The 14894-nt window shown below is 43.0% G+C and overlaps 1 protein-coding gene across 1 annotated transcript in view; it reads left to right on the top strand.

Annotated features, from left to right (window-relative positions):
* LOC311358667 (receptor tyrosine-protein kinase erbB-4-like) overlaps positions 1 to 14894 on the top strand; it is a 200688-nt gene that overhangs the window by 62793 nt on the left and 123001 nt on the right. Inside the window, exon 2 of the mRNA XM_084478779.1 lies at positions 12690 to 12841. Coding sequence (XP_084334905.1) covers positions 12690 to 12841 — 152 coding nt within the window. The remainder of the gene's footprint in view (positions 1 to 12689; positions 12842 to 14894) is intronic.

The raw sequence follows: 14894 nt of genomic DNA, 5'->3' as shown, positions 1-14894 counted from the left end.
CACCACCTCTGGGTATCGGAGTAGCCACGGTTTTAAGGAGAAGAGAGAGCAGGGCCGAAGAAGATGAAACAGCGGAGCACAGAGATAGAAATCAGGGTTTACAAGTGGATGAAACATTAGCTGAGGCCAATTAGAATGCTGTGTACATTATTTACAGTCTTTCCAGAAGGATAGGAAGTGCACAGTGGAGAGCCTTGGTTCACTGGTGTAAACCAACTGGTTGGACACGGATGACTCTGTTTTCCCCCAGAAGGGTTCAACTTGAGATTCATTTTATTCTCTACTGAAGGTGTGGTTTAAACTGACAACAAAGCAATGTTGTCAGCAATGTTGCTAATTGCTTTAATTGTCGGGGGAAGATGATCAAACCATAATCTATGTTATTATTTGCTGTTGTTTTGCATAGCGCGCGCACACACACACACGCACACGCACACACACACAAGGAGTTATTGGCTCTTGTCAACCAGGCAGGGGAAGTTAGACAGAGATACTTGCATGCTATTGTTTCATGTTCAATATGAAATTAAATCATTGTTTCTGCCAGTCAGAGCAAAACATAGCAGAACAACACAAATATATGTAACACATACACAACTATTTCACTCCACATTTCCTGCACACAAATACCATTACGAAGTATATATTATTGTTTATCTTGTTTCATTTAAGTACAGTTCAGAACCTTCAAGCTAGAATCTGTTGCTTTAAGTATTCCATCTGCCTTTGTCGCTTTTCATTGGCCAAGCTTGTATCCATTTTTTTATATGTAAATCATAAGGTGATTTTGACAGCTCTACATAGGACCAAGCTTTGAATTTGTTTTTCTCTCTGTTCCTATCGGTTCCTAAACCTCTAGAGAAGCTTGCTGTTTGATACTATTGCATTTGATGCCATTATCTTTGCTTTATTGGCACCTTTGTCAAAGCAGTTTTACTGTCTGGCTATTTGCGGCATAAATAATCAAATAAGAACTAGTGTACATACAGTAAGTATATTTATTCATTTTGTTCAGCTTGTCTTTTTCTGCATGCATTACATTAATAATGGTTCAAAAAGCTACAGATCCTAACGCTTTTTATTAAAATCCAGTCCCAAGATACCACAGGCAGACATGTCGAAACTTCCCCAACTGTAATCTATATAGGGCTACCACACAGAAAAGCTTTCTTGGCATTATAGCTGAGTCCCAGAAGCTGATTTACGGATTTTGTGAGTAAATGCAGACAATGTAAAACTCTCTCACACACAGATGCATGCACCCACATGAGCAAATTGCTACACTCCACACACACACACACACACACACACACACACACACACACACACACACACACACACACACACACACACACACACACACACACACACACACATTCACTACATGTAGATTTCAGCCCAGTGAATTTACTATCTGCATGGGGGCACTGATTGCTTGCTCCAACCAAGTGTTAGCCTCTATCTTTTTAAAACTTCAGCACCTGCCTATTTACATTCCACTACTAAGCCCTAAAACAAATTATAACCGATCTCTGGCGTGATGAATGGTCGCTCCTGTCACAAATTGAAAGTAATCCCTGGCAGTGAAGACAAGGGCAGAAGAATCAGAATCACCCCTTCATGGTGAAGGAAACACAGTAAAGCAATAAGGCAAGAGCTATGTCTACCAGCTGCCAACAAACACCTCTGTTAATCTCATATATCCCAGCAAAGGTTTGTTCAGAGCACATTTCATATAATTTCGACTTGCAGGTGCAGGTATGCTGCTCTGCTAAGCTGAAAAAATATGCATGCTTTTACACACACACACACACACACACACACACACACACACACACACACACACACACACACACACACACGCCCTTGCAGACTCAAAGAGCCATGCTGCTCTCTGCTGGGATCTGTGTGAGAACAAAATGTGATTGGGACAGCAAGATGGTCATCATGTGTCATTCACCAAAAGAGGACGGTTATGTTGTCGATGGCATACTGTTGGATATGATCGACCAAAGGCAAATTATCAAAGAACCAAAGAAGAGAAAATTGTGGAGAAAATATGGAAAGTAAAGAACTTGTTCTCAGGATTTTTACAATTCTTTCACTGTTTAGAGAGGAAAAACTATTTAATGATGCAATAGTTACATTTGTTTGATGTGCAAACATCATGAGGAATAATCAGATAATCTAAGGAATTGTTAGATACTCTTTCCAAAAATCATCAGCTATAGGGACTCCCAGGCTCCCTTAAAACTGTCACTATGGTTTATACGTTAGGTTGATTGAACACTTGTCAAATTTAAACAATTGCTAGATGTGACAATTCCACTGTTACCAGGCTAGCCTTGCGGTGGTGGAAAGATTGGAGGCAGTGCGACAGATGTTGTTGGTAAAGGCAGTTGACATGATTTTATTCACTGTAACAGCCGGAAAAGATGTCCGTCAGGAGGCAAAAAAATTTAATAAACAAAAAAACTAAAATAATTCTCAATGAATAACCAGTGTTGGGAACGTTACTTTAAAAAAGTAATTACAGTGTTTCCCACACATAGGCCAATGTGTGGGAAACACATTGGCCTACAATCCCGTCCGTCCGCAACCCAATTCCCCCCCCTCCCCCCGTCAACAATCCCCCCGTCCGCCCTCTGTTTGGTGTGTGTGTGGTGCGCGTGGCCTGGCTTGTGTGTAAAAACACTGGCTCCGATTGGCTACCATGAAACATGACTCTGCCTTAGCCAATCATAATCGCTTATCTTGTTGTTAACCCACCCGGTCTCCTCACTAGCAGTATGTGTGTGGAGCCAGGGGTGTTTTCGGATTATGCAGTTTATTCAATCAATTCATAGTAACGCACCGCATTTAACGTTCAGTAACGATAACAGCGTTGTAACGATGGAAACAGTAATTAGTTAGATTACCCCGTTACTGAAAAAATAACGGCGTTACCTAATGCCATTCTTTTAAACGGCGTTATTCCAAGTGTGAATAACTAAACTTCACAATAACTTCAACAATCAAAACTCAAAAAAAATAACAGTCCTCCACTCGGGCATTCTCTTAGCCCGTGGCTGGTCTAAGAGCCAGGTGTTGTCACCAGCTCACCTCAGACACTTCTACCGCACCGACGTGATTTGGACCTGAATATAACCTACACGGCCTGACCCATACCACCTTTAATTGAATTATCCCTACCACTACACATTTTCGATTTACTTATCACCACACCTAGGTACACACATTACTCCAAACATGTTTGTCTAAAAACCATCCTTACACGCAACTTCTCTGACACGTTAAATATTCCCCAAGTACCCCAAAACACCCCTCTCCTCCCACACACTTGATCTCGCCCATCTGACGTCACACCCACAACGCACAAATTCTGCCGGACTTCAAGTCGGGTCCTCCCGCAGCTTCCGGCAACCGGAAGCCAGCCCAACCGCAACGTGAGTGTTAAAACGTCTAGTCTTCGTTCTTGAGATGTTTGTACCGTGTCCCCTGACCGGCTTTCTCATAACGTATTTTATGTTTGTGTGTCGCAGGTGGCGTCATGAAAGCGTTGGAATGTTATGCTAGCGTGTGTGTTGGACTGCTATGTTTGTGTGTCCCAATAAAAGGGTGCTTGTGAATCATGTGTCAGTTCTGTTTGTATCCACTGCCTGTGGTAACGGGCAGCCGCACCGTTACACCCACAAAGAAGATGAGGTTTCTTAGTTAGAAAAAACGTATCCAAGGGAGGGTATTCACTTAGTGGTTTTAGAGGTTGCAACATTGACCTTGCTTTAAGGACTGCTGATTCATTGTAGTGAATGTAACCTTTTTTTACACTTTTTTTCATTTACCTGCTGCTTGCTAGCCTGCTGCTTGGCCCTTGGTCAGACAAGATACCTCCCCCCCAAACTAATTTTCCTGTGAAGGCAAAGTGGGAGTCCTGGGAATTGACTGGATCAGCTATTAATCCACCAAGCGTCCTCCTACAGATTACCAAACAAACACACACACACACACACACATAAACAAACAGGCATACGCACACACACATGGACACACAAACACTTAAGTAACATTACATTTAGGCAAACTAAACATTTTCTCTTCAATCACACACACACTCAAACACACATAGACGCATGCACGCACGCACGCACACACACACATAGGGCCCCAACACAACACACTCTCATATGTTCCACCTGTGGCACCGAGGCATTGCGTAGCCCAGCCTGCTGAGAAATCATTTCCTGGATAAGTGGGCAAGGCAATTCCGTCACAGCCAAGAAAAAAATGTGACTTTTTTTTAATGGGGAGAAATGGGAGGCAGGGGAAATGTTAGCAGCAGCCACGGATAATTGATGGCAACTGTTTGGGTACCAGATTAAGATTCATGGGCAGGAACACACAATGGCGGAGTTCAGGAGATTGAAGGTGGAGGCATGAAGGAGACGTGGCGCTTCTCCGACCATCTTGCTGTGAAATCTATTGTTAGCACAAATATGCTTCCCTTTCTGTTGAAGAGCTGGGGGGACATAAGAATAAATTAAGCTGGTTTTCACGTGGGGTCATGTGAAAAACCCTTTTTGCAAACGTTAGTTAGCATTTGCACATTTTAGGCAGAGTAGATGGTTAACTCAAAGAAAAAAGTTGCATAACACCGGATTATAAGAGACTGCCTAGTCTACGTAAGAGTCTACATGTTACTTGTGCATCCTTAATATCTTTTTGGACATTTCTATATTTACAATGCATTGTATGTTTTCCTACAGTGTTCTCATTCCTTGGAGCAAGTTATTTTTCATAACATTTGTAACAAATAATTGTTTAAAAAGTCGGTGATGGCGACAAAGTTGTCTCAATGTCATCGAGTCATTGAGTACCATCACCTAATGTCAACAGATGTATACGTGTGTAAAAATGCTGCAACATAAGTCAATATTTCACATATTTTAAGAGGTTTGAATGTAATTGAATTAAGTTAGACAGTAAGATAGGAGAGAGGTTCTCCCAGAGAGGGAGAACGGGAAGGTACAGACAATGATTAAAATTCTCAATGCAGTGCATCAAGTCATCACAAATTGACATGCATCTTTCTGCACCTCTTTCACCCTATTATTTATTTGATGTCAACTCAGAACGCTTACTTTAGACTCCATATTTATGATATGATTATGTATAATTTCTGCATTATACATGATTGTTGTCTCTAGCACTGAAGTTAAGCAAAAATATGTTGTTGTTGTAAGACATGAATAAGTCACAATGTACAGCTGTTCAAACAAACTTTGTTTTAGAAACTATGCAGATATTGTCCTTAAAATCGTAGCACACACACACACACACACACACACACACACACACACACACACGCACACATCCCCCACACACACATATTTATATACATTTGGTATGATTGTTCATAAGGGCATTTTTACATCAGAAGGCTTTGTGGTTTGAGATTTATTAGCTATGCTTTCCTCTGCAGCTTGGGAATAGAATGCTTACACATACACACATGCACACTCACATCCCTACAGTGCTCTGATCTGCACACTGTAGGGTTTCAACTGAGGACCTCAGGATCGGGAGTAAAGCGCTTCAACTCCCAAGCTAAATGCCTGCAGCTTATGGCTCTTACCATTAGTGTTCTTTGGGGTGGGCGTGTAACACATGTTGCGCGCACACACACACACACACACACACACACACACACACACCTATTACAATGCCTCACACATGTCGTTTTTTTAGTTGGCTGTGCTCTAGTGTTGATATAGGTTTGGGCCCCTTTACCATATCAGAGTTATCAACACAGAAATATTATATTCACCATATGCATAATGTGTGTATGTGTTTTTGTTTGTGCATGCGTATGTGTGCACATTTGTTTTTATTTACTTTATTGATCCCACAGAGTGTACTTCTCCTTCTTGTTAGTTTGCAAGGATTCAGAGGGCTTGTGCTGTTCCCCTGGTGGAAGTATAAAGAGGTTAAGTAGATTGCTCAGGGATTCCTCAGCAGGGAATGGACCACAGCTCTCTGCTTGGGGATAGGCTCATCGATCTCATGGCCACGTCTGTCTCCACTTTACGTTTCAACCATTTATTTTTACAGTAAAGTCTGATATGTGTACTGCACACACACTCACTAAACCAATATCAATAAGCTAATAATAAGGCGTACAAGTCAATGGAGGCGAAGAAAAGCAGCTGCTCCTGCATAATTGACAGTGTATATTTTGCCTGCGCGTTTGAGGCATGGCGTGCCAGAACAGGGTAGCTCTGTTCCCGAACGCTGCTGTAATGAACGATGATTATGTACCGATGTTGTGTCTTTCAGTTAGAAAAAACCCTAATAATTTCTCCTGAAATCACATAACTCCAACACCGTCTGTGCTCATGTAACTAACCCCATGAGCTCTGTGTCTGTGTCTTATCTGCTGGCTGGCACATGGGCCAATGTTTGCACACCCACACGCAGGCACGCATGCACACAGGCACGCACGCACACAGACACACACTGTCACACACACAAATACAGACACAAACAAACACATATGCAAATGACAGACCCAATCCCTCTCCTTGCACTGTTCTCTCACCTCCCATGTCTCTCACTGTCTCGTTCTGTATACACACACACACACACACACACACACACACACACACACACACACACACACACACACACACACACACACACACACGGCATGATCCACATTCAGCAGGTGTGCTGTTCATCTGACCTGCTTGTACAGACTACCTGCTATCATTCTCTGTTTAGCCCTGCTACTGGGAGGAAACATACCTCAGGGTGTTGAACCATTTTCCACTATGAGCATATGTAGAACACACCGTTGACCCTGTTTAGCACCTGAGTCACTGGAGACAACCTCTTTGAGTCGGAGGCCTGAATAACCCCATTCCCTGGGTTTATGGGGAGCCACTGGGTTACACAGATTTGGATTTTTCACAAGAACTTGGAATGGGATCAGAAGCCCTCTGAAATGTGAAAAAGTATGCTGAACATCCGCACGCACGCACACACATGCACACACATGCGCTGGCAAACGTAGCTGCCATATACACATACACACGCATTGGTAGCACTGGACCTCCCAAGTGTATAGGCTTTTTCTGCTTAGACCTTGTGTCAGCAGTGCAGTCAGTCAAGGATATGTGGCATAGGAGGATTATGGGTAATGAAGTATGTGTCAGGATTGGCTAATCACTCCCTTGTTATTTAAGCAGACTTTTTCAATTTTAAAGACTTAATCCCAGAGAGAGACAGAGAGGGGTGAGAAAAAGGAAAGGTTAGGCAGAGGACTTGCAGGCTCGCCGCCTCTCGGGACGCTTCTGAGTTTTGAAAACCTTTCGATTGATTGTGAATTACAGAAAATCCTTCAATTTGGAAGCATAACCCCCTGTGGAAAGCCTGCCCTTTTCCCATCTGTTGTCACTTTCTTTACTTTAAGTGGGGGCATCCACTGCATCATAGGCACGTTATGGAAGCGTGGCCAGTGGGGAAATAAATGAACCCTTGTCCCTTTTATTGGCACCTATTTTAAAACGGCAGATTTGACATAAAGGGATCACAGATAAATCACCAAAGGGGTGAGCTGTGCTATGGCAAGCTGTTGCATTGCGATATCACAAATGATTAATAATCGTTTGATTATTGATTGTCGATGATGGGCACTCCTAGACAAGGTGACAGAGGATCCCATTTGAATGTCTACTGTTTAAACTTGAAAGATGCTAGTGAAACGTTTTACCTAAAGCTAACAGCCATTGTAGCGTTACCCGTGGTCAATGGCTACTGCTTGGAGGTAGTGCTCAGGAGAGTGCTAGCCAGGGCCATAATGCTAATCAGCCCTGGGCCATACGGAGGTGGTCACAGCTCTGTTGTTAGGGTGACCAGAGCTCAGAGGGCGCTGAGAGGTTAGCCCCAGCGGACCGCGCTATCGGGACAAACACTCAACGCTTTATTGTTTCCCGAGCTTATTAAACCCGCTGAGCAGATGGGACGATAATCTGGGCCATTATTGCAGACAGCAACGGTGGCCCGTAACTCATACTTAGTTGCCAAGCTCATCTGGTAGCCATTAGGGCACAAAGGACATCGTCGGTGTCATCTGCAGCGCTCGGTTTTGCACGAGCCCAACGGAACAGGGAACACACTGTCTTTAAAGCTTTAATCTCCACAACGGCGGCCACGCTAACGTCTTGTGACACAGACGCTACCTGGAGTGTGGATGCATATTACTTAACGCCGTTCGCTTGGAAGTATATCTCAGAGCAGGGTACGCCAGCTTCCACTGATTATTCAAAGCACGTTGCCGACGGACTTCGCTATTGACAGTGTTTACTCGTGGAGGTGACATTTGCAACGTTATTTAATTCAGTCCGTTACCGGCTATCCGGATGACCTTTTGCCGGCCGCCCTGGCAGCGGATGCGTTAAGCCTCTAAGCCTCTGCTCGTATCGGCGTTCGATAATCTTACACGTTGCTATTGATGAAGTTGTTGTGTAGCACTCGGCAGCGAGACCGGGCCGGGCCAGGGGCCAGTCGCCAAGCAGCTAGCTTGTGTTAGGTAATTGTATGGGGACGATCCTGAAAGGGACATGGCTAGAAATGCAGCATGGGTTATAGGGGCTGATTTGCTCCCACTCCCGATTTTTTTAATAATTGAAAATAACTTTTTGGAATGAAAGTCATTGTCTTTCCTTAAACAGACTCCCACACCTAAGAGCGTGCACACACATGCACGCACGCACGCATGCATGCACGCACGCATGTACACTGACTGCCTGACTGACTGACTGATTGACTCACTGACTGCTCACCATGCAAGTTGGTTGACAGTGATGGCAAGTGAAGGCTAACAGAAGACAGAGTGTGTTTGAGCCGCTTATGTCTGTGAGCTGCTTTAGGTCATACTCCTTTCAATACCAACTGATAACCCACCTCTGTTTTTGTATTTAAGTAAAAAATGCATTTGGTACAGCAACATGTGTGCTATGCCTTTAAAAGGCAATGCAAAATGCTAACTACAATTTAATTCATGAGCAGCCTTTTTTCACTCTATTTGCTCCATGTACCCCCTCTTTTATCGGTCTCTTTCTCTCTCTCTCTCTCTCTCGCCCGCTCTCTGTTGATATGAGGGCTTGATGATGCATTTATATTTATGATGTTCTCTGGCCCTGCTGTGATTAAAAATATATATTTGTAATTATTGTGAAATAACTTTTTTTTTCACTCTGATGATTGATGATTTTCTGCTTATTGTCTTAATATTAGCTGCAGAGAAAAACAATAAACACATTATACCGCATACAGTGCACGCTTGGATACACTTTCTCCTCATTCTCATTAAATAATAAGCCATCCAAAGTGGCAGAGAAGAAAGCAGCGGGTTTTGTTGCTGTGACAACAATAATAAAATTGCTCCAAGGAGGCCTGAGCGAGAAAGAAATGCATTGTCACCTATTGACTCATAATCTCATTAATTACGTGATGTGACCGATCCTGAATTATGATACATTTCCTCAATCCATCACTATTAAAATTGTAATCCCTACGTTTAAATTAAAACAATTTGCACACGCCCCAATGCTCACATATACAAACACAACCCAGTGCCCTGTGTCTGTCACTAGTTGGCATTCTACGATTCCACTGAAGTGTGATATTCAAATCCATCAAACTGATCAGTATTAATTATATACTGGTACTCTATCATGTGTAAGGCTACTGTTTTATACAAATCATTATGGAGAAGGAAATTAGATGAATGGAGTACATGTGTAGATGGTGGGATAGGAATACATCCAAGTTGTATTCACACCTGGTCCACAATCTCACACACGCACACGCACACTAGCACACCCACACACACACAAACAAACAAACAAACAAACAAACAAACAGATACAATTACATATTATATCTTGGCAAGTGTGTTGCTGTGGTTCAGGTGCTACTCTGAGTCACCCTGGTTACATGTTTTAATATAATCCTTCATTAGAAGCCACATGTAGAAGAGAGAGAAACTGAAAACAAACATTGTGGCCAAACACAAAGTCTATCCCTACAGGTGTTTTCGCTTGGTTAGCGACCGGTTTCAAAAGCCGGCCCGCTTACAAAAGGTGTGCTCGGGAAAGCTAATGGATAAAATAGAAAAGGAAGGAGAAAAAAAAGCCCTCCCAAACACACGAAAGTGGATTTCACAGTGCTGCACACATCACAATGGACCCCCTCCACCTACCCTCCTCCCTGCGATCTCGCTAACCCCTTCCCCCAGGGTTCAATAACTGTTTATTACACCCATCTACACTTTATGACCCAGCCCCACTCCCCTCCAGCTCACGCTAACTGTTATTGAAAACACCCCGGCCTGCTGTAGATCATACCTGAGCATCGGGTTATGCTATGTGCTGTCAGATAAGCCGCCGCCGCCGTAGCTCGCAGGAGTATTGTCCAGGTAACATTGAAATAGCTTGGCTAATCTAATATCAGCTCGGGAGTGAATTGTTTGGACAAAAGCCCATTTGTCTTTATTGCCCGGTGTTGCCTGGAAGCTGCTTTAGCTTCCTCCGTTTGGTTGGTCTAATAACGATGGTGGGTAGAGAGGAGGGGGCGGGGGGATTAAATAGAAAATGGGATTGAAAGTCGTGCCGTAGAATGGGACATGGAGGTGGGAGGATGAAACCGATTACATGTGTTTGACTCTCTTAATTGCCCGCCATGAGGGCACTAAGTGCCGAGTAGGGTGGCGAGTAGGCATACATGAGATCTAAAGGAAGCGCTGGGCCCGTTGGAGAGTTTAAACCAACACTGGTTTAACATGTGAATAGGCAACACAAACGTTGTATATTGGACGCAGGAAGTGGCAACCCCTCCGGCAATGACACACACACACACACACACACACACACACGCAAGGCAGCACAAAGGTCCTGACCATTAAGAGCACATTTCTGTTTAATATTCAGTGTATAGCTTTGCCTCTCAGCAACAGCAACCTCAAATCCCTGGTACTTGTGTGTTTCTAAACAAAACTTTTACGAGTTTTATTGTGTGTGTGTGTGTGTGTGTGTGTGTGTGTGTGTGTGTGTGTGTGTGTGTGTGTGTGTGTGTGTGTGTGTGTGTGTGTGTGTGTGTGTGTGTGTGTGTGTGTGTGTGTGGTCATTACATTTGCAAGTGTGGTTGAACATGCATGTATATTGTGTGTGTGTGTGTTGGGCGTATTTAGCAGCTAGCGGGCAGGGCCAGCTGACTGGGCAGATGGTTGGTGTCGGTTGCAGGGGCGAAGTGTTTGATGGTTTGTAACGGTTTGGTTTAATTACTTGTCATGCCCGTGGCCCCTAGGGCAGCAGCTAGACGGGGGCCTTGTGGGGCCTCTGATTGCCCCTTGGTTGGGGTAGGGTCGTGGGGGGCAGACTGGGCACACCGTCACGCAGCAACGGATACCAATAGGATCCGGAGGGCAACTCAGGTGGTCAGGACTGTAGCTCAACACGCTCCATAGTGACAGCGACCAACTCCTGCCAAACAATGCAGTCTCCGCCATTGCCTTTTTATATTTTTGATTGGCTCGTAATTATCCTAGTGAATGCATCTTTCCATAGATAGGAGGCCAGGGTTGACACTATTTTGTGGCCAAAATGTTATGTGTGACGCAAATGGCGCTAGTTTTGGTTGGACTCCATGCGGTTGCTAGCTGGGTTTTAGTGCCTGGCCCCCTCACTGGGCTTCACTGACAATAGCACCTAATTTGTAGAGTAGAGGTACTTTGCAGTGGTGGTTGTTCCCTATGTAATTGTGTTTTGACTGGCACAGTGATGATAAATTGCATAAATAACAACATCCAGAGTAAGGAATAGGACAGTGTTGCTCTTGCCTTAATGTGTGTTTTGGCTGGCATCAAGAGCTGGGTTATAACCGTTAAATGACTGTACCCAATTTTGATTCATTATTCACTTTTGTAATTATGCAGGAGAATGAATTTTGGAATACACAAGGTGCTTTCTGTGGCAGGGTTAGATACGAATGCAAATGAATGTAAAAAAAAACATTAAATGTAAAAAAAGAATGGGATTTTCAGGCTGTCTCTGAAGTGTCTCTCAACTACTGGAAAACAATGGCGGTTTCAGTTATCTTTATTCTGCATTGAAAGCTATTATGTGAGTCTACAATTCTTATGCACAATAATAGCTAAATTAACATTAATGAATGCAATGAATAGAGTACTACGTTAAACATAATTATAAATTAAGAAAACAAGCTAAACGTGATGAGAGAGCAGAATAGGCTTGAATGAATGACATAATGTTCAAAAGAGTTTTTGATTTATTCTGTCACTTTAGTTAGTTTATATGTTGGACTATACTTAGAGAAAGAAATGGGTTGTCTCAAAACAATACATTAAACGCTATACTTTCAAAGCAAAATATTGAATGCAAAACACCAAAATATGGTTGGTTCTCCCAGATCAGTGTATGTAAAGAAAGAATGTACATGTGAGCAATATTTACATTTGAGAGTCATCTTGGTTCTGCAGTATTTCTCTTGCTATCCAAGCTGTGTTCCTTGGCAAGGTTTTCTTTTTTTTAAACGTGCTCTGAAAGGTTTCCATGCACCCATACTTACTCCTCAATACAACGCCTTAATTTGATCCCTTCTTTCCTCTCCAGTGTGTGCCGGCACGGAGAACAAGCTGAGCACGCTGTCGGACCTGGAGCAGCAGTACCGCACCCTGAGGAAGTACTACGAGAACTGTGAAGTGGTGATGGGCAACCTGGAGATCACCAGCATCGACCGGAGCAGGGATCTCACCTTCCTGAGAGTAAGGATCAGAAAACACCATGATGCAATGCCACACACGTGTACCGTTAGGACCCAACTCCTGGGATCGCTTTCATTTTCTCCTCTGCAGCTGTGGTGGTGCTGTGGTGATGTTTCACTGAAACTAAATACACATCCCGCAACACAACCAGAAATGATTGCTGAATCTCAAGTTTGATTGACAATGCCACACACGCCTCAGCCGATAGTTAGCCAACAATTATTTTAGGTTTTTAAGTAAGTATGAAGTATTGTTTTGGTTCATGACTATGATCCAAATGAACCAAAACTATTGGTTAAATTGGTCCTTATACTAAATTTTGAAAACTATTACAAATAGTGACCACATCAACATTGGTTCCAGTAGGCATCATGTTGTATGGCCTTTGTTATACTTTTTATAACCCATTTTAATTCATCTTTAGTAATCTGATCATGTTGGGACATTAACTGTCAGGTGTGGACATTATTGGAGCTTAGTCACATTGCGACGTGCCCCGTGCTAGGGTTACAGATCTAGCCACAGAGTGCACACTAAAATGTGGACACCGTGTTTGTGTTCTGTGTTCACATATCTGATCATAAAAAAGCACAAATTTAAATGAATGAACTTATCAGTTACTGCTCAAACTGTTTGGTTCTGTTCATGGATGATCCAACTTTTAGTTTGCTTTATGTTCAAAAAAGTTATTCAGAACATGCTCTGCAGACTTTGTTCTTAAGGCTAACCTAATTTAAACTTGCTGGCCATCGTCTGTCCTAAGTTCGGATCTTGTTCCACCAATCAGCTATAAGTTGAAGTGACCCCACAGCCAATCAAATATGCAGAGAGATGAACAGCTCTAATCAGGGATAATCAAAAATCATCAGCAGTTTCTGTCTTTGCTCTGAGTGGCTGACTGATTGTCATCATCTTCTTCTCGTTAGAACAAAAAATAGGAATCCAAATGTCCTAATTCTCTCATATTCTGGATAATTCCCTCTTTCATAAGAAATGTTCCCCGTATACTAACAAAGGGGATTATTATTTTTTATAAAAGTTAGCACGATTAAAGACTTTCTTTGAAGCAGTAGAAGTCTTTCAGCCCTAACAAATATGATTATTTACCAATGAAACTCAAGGAGGGAAACTTTTGTGGAGGGTATATGTACTATTTATCAGGCCAAATTGAACCACGGTAGACCCAGGTCCAAATTAATTAATTTTGTTGAACTGATAAATCAGTTCAAAATTAACTGAATGTTAATCATTTGCTAAGAAAAACAGGTTATTTAACTGATGTTTGCAAGGACTTGAATGCCTAATAAACAAATGTTCTAAACATATGAAACCCCCTTCATTTGAGATACAAAGACCATCATCTTGCTTACTGAAATCTTCCTCACCTTCAACACATGCCTGTCCTTGAAACACTTGAGTGAATAGACGTGTGCAATCTGGGTTTCAGTGGAGAATATGCAGCAGCCATTCATGCGCTGTGGCGAGGAAATACAAATCCCTCACCGCTGGGCTATACTGCCTTAATAGCAACAAGCAGACTAAGGAGAAGCAAAGGGAGGACAGAAATCTGTTTGAAACGTTCAATGGCTAGTCCACTGATGCTTTGTTTTTATTTTCAAAGTACAGAGCAGCCCGGGCCAGGTTGTGGAATCGCAGTGGTGGAATAAGCTTTGTGAATAATCGCTGGCCGCTAGGCTTGACGGACACACACAGGCATGGGGTGTGCATGCGTGCATGCATGTGGGCGGCGCACGCACACAGTGTCACACGAAGACAGCCCTGAGATGTAGGGTAAGGTTACTTAACCTCAGATTGATTCCATTTTGTGTCTGGAGGACAATCAGGGAAGTGAAGGAGACGGTCATGGTCCTGTGTGACGTGCAGATGTTCTGTACATAACTTGGGAACAAAGGATCCCTACTGTGCAACAAGAAGCAATTTTGTTATTTTTGGCATTTTACAAATAAGTGAAAATAGGTAGATAATCGCAGACATGCACACACGTGCGCACACACACACGCACATGCACACGCATGCACACTCGCTCGCTCGC

Source organism: Micromesistius poutassou, assembly GCF_964030765.1.
Source record: "Micromesistius poutassou genome assembly, chromosome: 14".
Lineage (NCBI taxonomy): Eukaryota > Metazoa > Chordata > Actinopteri > Gadiformes > Gadidae > Micromesistius > Micromesistius poutassou.
The sequence above is the reverse complement of the archived record's forward strand: the minus strand, read 5'-3'. Positions and strand labels throughout refer to the sequence as shown.